Genomic DNA, 10,000 nt, shown 5'->3' with positions numbered 1-10,000 from the left:
AGAGTTACATCCTTTCGACACCGCTTCGCGGGACGGATTTCCATCGACAGAAGATGTACACAATGAGGGGGAAGCTCATCTCAACTGCAGGCATCATTTGGTTCAATGAAACGCGTGGTACGGAGGCGGTACGGTCTTAGACCGTAAAGGTTTGAGAGTCGGCAGTGAATACGATGCTTTAGTTAGCAGAATGGTTCAGTGTCTATTTTTCTAGAAATACGCCTACCCTGTTCATGATCTTTGTGATTGTGAAATGCACATGTATTCTCCCGTGATATAAAAGTATTACCAACTGATTTATCATTTTGCGGATGCACGCTATAGCCTCAAAATAAGCGTTAGCAATGAATTGTGATTTAGTTTTGAATTTGTCGCAAATGTTTCTTGATTGCAGAGAAACATGTTTTACATCTTAAGACAATCATGCAGAGCATGATCGTTGCGATACAAGTCGCCGGGTCTCAGTTGTCGACTCCATAAACTTCAATTAACAGTCCACAGTACACACTCAATTGTAGCGCACAAGACGCACAAGCCTAAAGGGAAGATACTAAAGGGCATTGTTGTAGGCATCGATTGTAGGACCTTGTTGTAACCCTCCCAACGGTATGCTAAATCATGCCTAACCGTCTGCTCAGCTTATAAAGCTAAGCGCATGTGGGTATTACCATCCCCGTTTTCCGTCCCAGCACCTGAGCGTAATTTTCATTTAGATGGAAATAAGACTCCAGGGAACCCATGAAGCAGTATTAGTATGATTGATAACGTCACGGCACTCGCAGCCCAGACCCAGGCCAAGGCCCAGCGGCCCCTAGTATACAGTAGTATAGGTACAATCCATTTCCGGTCGCGACCGACTAATCCATCGTTTCTTTCACTCCCATTTCACGGGCTCCGCTTGCAGGTACAAAATAATCGTCACTGTCACCATCGGCGAACGGTACATGCAAGGGCTGAAAGCAATCTCCCAGTTCCTGTGGGACCCCGAGAAGGATAGCTATGCATCGTGCATCTACGACGCCTCACCGAGCCTGGTGGCTGTCGGGACGATTTACGCCATCTATTTCGATTAGCCGCTGTCTTCCGTTGCCCTTAGGGCCGCCACTAACTACTGCGTACTGCGGGGTACGGGCAGTCAGGCATAGCACCAGTCAGGACGAACGTTCATTCAACTGCAGAACTCAGCAGGAAATGCAAGCAGACAGGTCGGCAGACAGTTCCTGACAGTGATGGGGCTCGTTGCGCTTCCATTCTTCATGCTCTCTTCACTCCACAAATGGGGATGAGGCTACCATCAGATGCAACTGCAGAATGTCATAGGTGCGTTCTCATCGCCCGTTCCGATTTCGTGTCGTGTCAGTTACGCCAGAGCACGCCAGAGAAAGAGACATAATTGCCGCTGGCAAGCATTAAATACACCGATAGGACTTTAGATGTACGGAAAATAATTGCAACCACGGGGAATCAGGGCGTCCTGAATCCGGGTCTTCGAGGAATCGGGTGTAGCGACTCGTTTTGTGTTGATACGAGGCCCCCTTCCCAGCATCGAATCCACTGATTCGGAACGATTTATGTTGACACAGGATTCTGCTGTATATTGTGGAAGTTTAAAGCGAGAGATGCCTCCGGCTGTACTAGATATGTTAACTAATTCTCTAACAGAGCGATGTGATCCAGTGGTTCAGAATGGGAATGCGCCGTGAATTGTATATCACTTCACATACACTTCAGATTACCGGGGAATACTGCTGCAAAAGTGACGTTATAGATAAGCCAACATTTACGTCACCATCGCGTCTTCAGCTGATCAGTTATACATGGACCAATAATTATTATCAGTTCCCACGATTATGATGATAATGATGGACGATAGATAGTGTTAAAAAAGCCACCTGAATGATGTTTACTGGTGATCTTCTGTACCAGTACTTACTTATTATAATTTGTTTCCCATTTGTTCGTGCTATCACTAAAATGTACGGTACATGCTAACATAGAACATAGAAGATAAGACAAATGATTCGTATTGGCTGATATTTTTGTGTTTAAAGTGCGATAATAGATGTTATTGAAATGATTTGTGATGTAATTAAGGTTCGCACGTTTTTTTTTCAATGTATCTTATCGTATTTCGTAGGGCGACAAATTCCTATCGACACCATCACCAGTGTCTCATTATTGTCATTTAGTCCGTTATCGAAGCGCTTTGTCGGTCGTTCCGGAAACAATGCATCATTTATTCGTTTATCTCATTTTGCTGCCATCTTGCGATAAGTTAATCTATGACACTATGGATTACTTCCGATGTGTCGTACGACCGTATCCCATTGTTCTACGGTGCGAAGTTAATTTTGGAATTCGTCATTCCATCAGCTTGACTAGAATTTGCGATCTGACAATTTTGTCCAGTCGATTGTGAAGCAGTTCCAGATTCAGAGCAATTGTATGCAAGTTGTGGGTCTGATCGTTACACAATATGTCTCAAAATGTTAGCCTCTCTAACTCCTTACCAGATCCGTAAGAGCGTGTAAAACAATGTATACTCTTCGATTTACTTAAAATAAGATCGATACGATAAATAAAAGAGGGATAGAACTTGAAATCCGCGTTTTGCTATCAATTGATGTATTTTATCGGTTATCAACGGTTTATTGGTTCAGGAGATTGGGAAACCATTCTGAGTTTTGGTTCAACTATATGTATGATTTTCTTCTAGACCCCATTTGCAATGACTTTGGAAGTTCTATTCTCCAAGTAAAGATTCCGATTTTTTATGAAAAGTTTTATAATGTTGATTTATAGAATAGTGAAGACTTTTCTCGACTTAATACATGATCAAGAGATTCGTTTGATTGTTTTTCCTGTAACGTTCTAACGTATACCTTTTTATAAACGTTACAACGCAAATTTTGACGTACGTCCTTATAACAGATCTCGTGAAGAAGGTATCTAGAAGAGAAGAGATTGCGAGTTTTTCCTCCAAACTTATTTTCAATATTTTCAGTTCTCTGTTATCTTCTCGTTAATTACTTGTCCATTCTCCAAGTCCATGCTTCTCTCCTTCGGGAGAATTGGAATCGGATAAACGGATCGAGGCAAACCAGAGTTCACGAATTTCAGAAAAGTATGATTAATACTGTTGTCTTGTAACCATTTTGGGTTCCTTACACGCCTTAGGTGAAATCACGTTTTTTATAACTCTAAAACGCGTTTGCATGGACACAATAATTTAATTTATTAAATAAAATAAGCCATAGCATTCATTAAGCGATGCACTGTAAATTGTATTCTCGTGTCGTGAAAAAGGTAAACGGCTTGCACGCGACTACTCCGTTCGACCACAACAGCGTGATGCGTCCCCCGTTGCCGTTGCCATAACAATCCGGGGCCCCAAACAGGTTTTGTCGAGCGGCGTGGTTGGTGTGGTATGCGTGGTTGAAATCGTAGTAGCCCCGCTAGGTACACAAACTATCCCCGGAACTCTCCTGCTGATGTGGCTGCCTATGGGGTCCCAACTTTGAGCTGACTCACATGGCCTGAGTGAGCACAAAAACCCGCTCGCTCGACCGGGTAATTCCATTCGCTTCATCTTACGCTGTTCGCACTGATGCCGCTGTGTTTGTGCCGTTCGAACGCACCACGACGCCGTTCGCTCCAGCAGAGGTTAATCGTTGAGACGAGATTGTTCCCGGGCTGATGTCATTTGCGACCGTGTTCTTGAGTGTGTTAGTACGCCCACAGTTTACCACCACGCTCGGTGGTGCGATCAGTGGTAACCCTTTCTCATTCGCCAAGCGCAGTTCCCTCTCGTCTATAACGGTCGGTCCATCGGTCCGTGGATCACCTGCTACGATCAGTCGTCTTCGCGTGCGTGTTGTGGCTACTGCTGCTGCTGAACCTCTCTCTCTCTCTGTCTCGGAAACTCGAAAGCGGGTCGAGATTGGTTTTCCTTTTTTTCTGTTTTTCGTGTGTACCGTGTGGCAGGGAACTCCACCGGCGATTCCCTCTGTTTTGTGTTGTAATCGTGCTTTCAGCCAAGTGCTGCGTGTAAGTGTACCTGTCTGAACTTTTCATTTATTTGCTAAACTTGTTTGAGAAGTATAGTTGGAATGAACGTTTAACGCGCTGGTGGAATGCAAATTGCTGACGTGTGATTGAAATGCGTCTGCAATCGCGGCAGGAAAGTGCAAGCACCTGTAGCGGACCCATCTTGTTTTAATATGGCGATCGCAGCAAAATGAAGATCAGCATGTGCGATCTGAATAATGTGTTGAGGAAGTGAAGATGAACGATAAACGCTAGTGTTGCCATATTGCTCGACGTGATAAGTTTCGATTTTTGATTCGATTTAGTAAACCTTTTTATTTGATTGCTGACGTGCGATTGTTACATTATCCTAAAAAGAATTGAGAGAGTTTTGGCGCGTTCTTATCGTCATTATCGGTTAGTCGCTAAGTAGTGTGAGAGTCGCCACTCTCACCAATCTAGTAGCCAAAGGCCACCGGTTCATCGATTTCTGGGAAATAAATGGCTGAATATCCTCGGTAGCCCAATGACTAGACCAGGATTGTGTGAATGTGTGTGTGTGTGTGTTTCCTCGATTCTTCGGACTAGCACACCACTGGTTGATGTCCCTGTTGCGTGCCCATTGACCGTATTATACTTTCGTCCACCCCTCTCCTCCGCTCCAAAAACAAAATGTGGTCAAGCTGTGATTGTAGCGCAAGGACGTTTCACTTTTTGGTCCTTTTCCTTCCTGTTCGGTACCACAAACACGGGGGTCAGGGTGCAAAAGTTCCAAAAATCCTTGGCCTACCTATACCACGATTAAACCATGCTGCTGCTCGTGGCATTAGAGCGTGGCTGGAGAGCGGCACGAGGAAGCAGCAGTAGCAGCAGTCCGTCCGGGGGCGTCCGTCATAAACTTCCACAAATATTTGTCCTCGTCAGCGGCCACACTAGGGTACCCTGGCGTACAGGTGATGTAGGTCTGTGCCGTGCTGTGTGTTTGTGTGTGTATGTATGCGTGTATACCCCGGGGACCGGTGCGGTTAGGGAGTGAAATTCGAAATTAGCACATAATTGATGCCCCATGGCGCCGCCACCACCGGGCACCCCCACGTTTGGGGCTTAGCGTTTGGCACGCCGGGTGATTGTGGTGTGTGAAGTGTGTAGCGGGCGGACGCGCCAGTCGTGTGCCAGTGTGTTTGTGCGTATTTTTGAGGTCAAGTGAAGTGGAAAATTGTTCTATTTTCTAATCGTACCGTACGGTAGGGGCGGCGCACGTGATGAAACGGGAGCAAACGCCACGCACCTGCACCATGCGGATAGAGGAGGAGGAGGAGGGTTCCGAAGAAGAAGAGAAATGAAACGAAAATAAACAAACAACGTCACGGGAAACAAGCCATCGTCGACCAACCGACCGTCTCGTTGGTGGTGGCCTGCTGCGTGTACTGCTATTGTTTTCACAAAGTTTGACGTTCACTACACGCCCTAAGCACACCACCACACCACCAAACGCTTTATTTGCGTACACGAGTGTAAATAATGCGCGCGGTTTTGCGATGGTGGTTCGCTTGTTGGTTTTGCGATGCTTAGAGCGCGAACTTTTTGCGAATTGCGAAAGATAATACGCTCTGTGCTATCTGGTAACGTGCTATACACGTTCCTTCCTTCATCGTTTCGTTCCGAATGATGTTCCTCGATTTCCCAATCGCAGCACAAATATACTTCAAGACTTCAATAACCATCGCATCGCAGCTGAAGATTTCAAAATTATTATTTCCGTTTTCACAGGATAGTGTGAGAGAGGGAGAGAAATAGTATCCCACCAGTGCAAGCGGTGCCGAAAGAGAGCATTACAATCTAGTGAAGGTAAGAAAATAACATTCAATTAACTTCGCTACCACGTGGAGTGTTTAATAAGGTAAAATGAATTCACCAAACCGAGATAAAAATCTTGTCACCGACCGAACGGCAAACCATACTTTGCGACGCGATTGGGTTGTTCCGAAGCGCAAAATGGAAATGTAAGGAAAAAAAATGTATAAATTCCTCTGTTTTCCCCCGAAAAATTCATTAGTACACGGTACGTTTTGTCGTTCCGGATTTCCCCGCTGCCAACAGACACACTCTCGCTGGCATTGTTTTCTGGTCTGGATTTTTGGACGCGCGCGCGGCTGGCCCGACGTCAAGTCAGCTCGCCGGGATCCCGGGAAATCCGGTCCACCGGTGCTGGGCTGGTGATGAACGATGTCCGATGATGGGAACACGGGAAATGAGAAATGCGAAAACGAAAGTGAAACTCCAGATGCCGCCAGATTCCGTCTGCTGCGACATTACCCTCCGGTCGGCTGCCAGGTGGTTCCCACCCAAAAAGGAAATTTCCTTTTCTTTTGTAAATTATACATATTCAGCAACAGCGCGTTGTTCGTTTAGGTTGCAACAATCATTCCCGTGGTCATCAGTGGGGGAGACAGTGAAACGGAACACTCCCTGATCGAATGAAGAATGCGCTTATACTATACTCTTAGTAGTTGGCATAAATGGCGACTGTATCAATTTATGCATTATTAGCTCACCGGTACAGCAGCAACAAACGTGACATTCTAGAATGCGCTGCCTACCTCGATGGAAAACCTGTCAGCAGGCATCTGTCATCCTACCCCGATGAGAGCCGTTCTCCGTTGCGGCTCGCCATTCACTCCGACCACGACGAATGCTACAAATACGTCCGGAACACTCGTGATCAAGGATGTTGTGTGGAATGGCGTTTTTTTTTTAAATTCCTCTGACCCCAGACACCAGGTTGGCAGCCGGGTTTATTTCAACTCCTTCACTGGTGGTGGCGCGCGCGGTGCATATACCGCTCTTAGCCTTGGTCTCGATCTACCTCCCCCGGTACACCTTGCCTTGCTTTTATGCAATGCAACTCTACACTGGCGAGTAATAATAAATGAATAAAAGAATCTCAGAACGAGGGGAGCGGACGGGAGGCGGAATTGCGCCATCGTGATCGTCCGTAGGGTGCCACACTAGTCGCAGGGGCCGCCTGGTATTTCATGAAGGGAATTCATTCCGCGACGCTTTGACGCTGGTGTGTGGGGTCTCAGTGATGTCAGTTAGTGACGGCGGGTGTGCGGGTAGATATGCTGCACCCACTAGTTTCTTTCCCACTGTAGTTAGTATCCGATGCATCTCGTATGCATCGAAGCATGCACTCGCAAATTGCGTCTGACTCGGCTGATGAAGTGGATCGTCTATATCGTCTTAGTCGTCGTCGTCGGAGCGGTCGGATAGCAAACGCAGCCACCATCAGCCTTCGACTTCCGTACGTATCGTACTAGCACTCTCATTAGCATCATCATGTGCGCGAGATGGTGAGCGGCGCGGCCTGGCAGCATTCGCCGATGGAGGTTTACAGCGTGATTCTATCTTTTAGTATGTGTGATGCATAGAGTTGATTCCCGGTGCGTTTTGAAAGTTGCCATATGAACTCACGTCATCTATCGGTTGGTTTTGCATTGCATGGAGTCTCAAGGTGAAGCAGATGTGGATGGGTTAGTAGAGAAATGAAATAACAACAAAAAAAACAAAAACTCAAAAAGCAAAACTTCCCACCGCTGCACGCTACGACGCAGTATGTTAATGGTTTATGCTGTGCGGGCTTTAGGGCATTTAAATATTCATACCAGAGACGTACAACGAACCAGCCAACGAACGAACGAACGAACAAGCGCGCTCGAGATAGACGAACCGATAGCCGGGGTGGAGAGAGAGAGAAGTAGAAAAAAAAACCGGTTGACATTGAAGCTCTGGATCGAGGAAGTTGATGCCGCCTGTTGTTGGTGGCTGTTCCTTCTTGTGATCATTAGCTGCGCTCAAATATGGTCACTCCATGGAAGGAGTTGGAAAATTAGAACCCACGCTCTCTGTGCGTAAGCGAGCGGGGATTTAATGGGGTTCCTGTAATAATGGAATGGATTGAGTTGAGGGGATGTAGAATACTTGAATCCATGACCATGAATCGGTTCTAAACGTAAAACCGATACTATGCTGCTATGCTATGACGAATGCTGCTGACGAATGCGAGTAGGCCCTGAGCTTACCTTCACCAAACCAAACAGCCTACTATTAATCTTGGCGGCAGCTTTTAGCTTGTAACGCGACACAAGGGTCGTCACAGTGACCGGTGTCGGTGAGATTGATCAATCGTAGTAATCTCAGACCACCACGGTTCACGCTGTTTGTTGCCAATCGCACACACACGCACACACCTATGATGCCCTCGTCCGCTGATGGCGTTGTTCAGCCAATCGTCATACGCAAAACTTACATGGCATGTAATCAAGGGGGGGCCAACAACAACCTGAATGACTTTCGACCGGCAGCGACCGGGTGCACCCCGCTCTCCCTGCGACGATTAACACCTGTACCACCAGCGAGTCGAAGAACCGCATTCCGATCCCGGGGCCGGGCCGAGGGAGGGAATGGAGTGTGGAGTAGTGGCTCTCTTTCAACTGCCGTCTCGGATGCGAACAAATTACCGGTGCCGAAGGGCACGGCGGCGGACATTCGTGTTTTCGTGTGTCTCGAGTCGCGTCGAGTCGAGTTCGTCGCTGTTACCGTCATCGTTGTCACTGGTCGAAATCCCCATGATCATATCTGCAGCGATCACGATATGTGTCCGCGCTGGACTGTGCCGGCCAACAACATGCCCGGACAATAGCAGGTTTCAGCGGGTTTCTCTATTAAGACGGAATTTGTCGCTTGCACGACCTTAGATGTTTAAATTGTGAACTTAATGCGTTGGTCCCTACTTGTGATCAATTTCATGGAGGCAAGTCGCGACTCGAATAAGCATTAGTTGCGCTTATGTAGTGCCTTTACGTGTGTAGGGAGCAGTGATTTTAAGCAAAATATCTCATTTAAAGTTAAAATATCTTTTAAAACTAGTTTACCTTGAAAGCATAGTTTAAGCGTTGTTCTCGTTGTGAATGCATTATTCAATCTACTATCTAAATATATCCGTTCAATAGTTAATGCATTTGTTAAATCCAAATACCTATCTGCCATGTACGATGTACGCCCCGGGGGGGGGGGGGTCTTGCATCCAAATCTGCAGCCAACCATTTTGGGGCCACTATGGCTCACATGCCTTCGAACGTCACTTTAATTAATTAAAACCGTTAATCGGCCGACGGAAAAGGCCACCACACCACCACCACCACAGCGTCCGCTATGGATCGCTGAATTAATGAGAACGAATAGTAGTAAAGAGCTCTACGGTAACGAACGTCAGACACCCCAAAAACTCTCTCGACCGACGACGTGTGTAGCGGTACTGTTAGCGGCAAACGAATTAATTCGTTCGCCTCGTGAAGAAGCGCTGCTGCCTCCAAACCGTCGGAGGAGCGAGGAGCTTCGCCTTCTACCGCGACTTCTGTGCTGCGGAGCCACGAGAACACGTGAATGGAATGCTTCCATCCGCGGCTGGCATGCGTGAGTTTTGGGGCGAGAGGTGGTGCCTATTTTATGCTTTCGTAATCGAAACATCTGAGAGAGTCATGTTGATGCTCTCCCTGCGTCGATACGGCTGGTGGTTCATCTAGTGGGCTGAGCTTTTCTGAGGTTCCTTTCTGGCTTGGTGGCTTGATTGGAACAATCAACAGAAGCTATTGCATGGAAACTGTACACTTGATTAGGCAAAGAACAGTATTCGTTTCAAGGCTTCGCGAGAGATAATAGTGAATTCGAGATAAGAGGTATCTCATTATGATTTAGTTGATAGGGACTTGATATGCCCTATGCGATGTTTTTTTAGTTTCAAATACACTTCATTTTTCTCCCTTCCATCTATTGGGTAATTTATCTATCTCCTCATAGCGAATGTAGTATCAGCAACAGCTATCTTTGCCACTTTCCTTTTGGATGGGGCAGCATCGCGTATCGCGTATCGCGAACACCGCTCATAGGCGCCTATCCTTGCGAAACCGGTGCC

General features: G+C 46.8%; 2 protein-coding genes across 4 annotated transcripts in view; both read left to right on the top strand.

Annotated features, from left to right (window-relative positions):
• Positions 1 to 1,979, top strand: part of LOC125957066 (dynein light chain Tctex-type 5) — a 3,466-nt gene extending 1,487 nt beyond the window's left edge. Inside the window, exon 2 of the mRNA XM_049689472.1 lies at positions 905 to 1,979. Within this exon, the coding sequence (XP_049545429.1) occupies positions 905 to 1,073 (169 nt within the window). The 3' untranslated portion in view covers positions 1,074 to 1,979. The remainder of the gene's footprint in view (positions 1 to 904) is intronic.
• Positions 1,980 to 3,819: 1,840 nt separating this feature from the next.
• Positions 3,820 to 10,000, top strand: part of LOC125957045 (putative ferric-chelate reductase 1 homolog) — a 29,837-nt gene continuing 23,656 nt past the window's right edge. Inside the window, exons 1-2 of one of the 3 annotated variants that reach the window (XM_049689434.1) lie at positions 3,820 to 4,047; positions 5,802 to 5,874. The gene's annotated coding sequence lies outside the window, so the exon portion shown is untranslated. Of the gene's footprint in view, positions 4,048 to 5,796; positions 5,875 to 10,000 lie in introns of all 3 variants that reach the window. The other 2 variants (XM_049689433.1, XM_049689435.1) reach the window with 2 other exon arrangements.

This window comes from Anopheles darlingi, chromosome 3 (genome assembly GCF_943734745.1).
Source record: "Anopheles darlingi chromosome 3, idAnoDarlMG_H_01, whole genome shotgun sequence".
Taxonomy (NCBI): domain Eukaryota; kingdom Metazoa; phylum Arthropoda; class Insecta; order Diptera; family Culicidae; genus Anopheles; species Anopheles darlingi.
The sequence above is the reverse complement of the archived record's forward strand: the minus strand, read 5'-3'. Positions and strand labels throughout refer to the sequence as shown.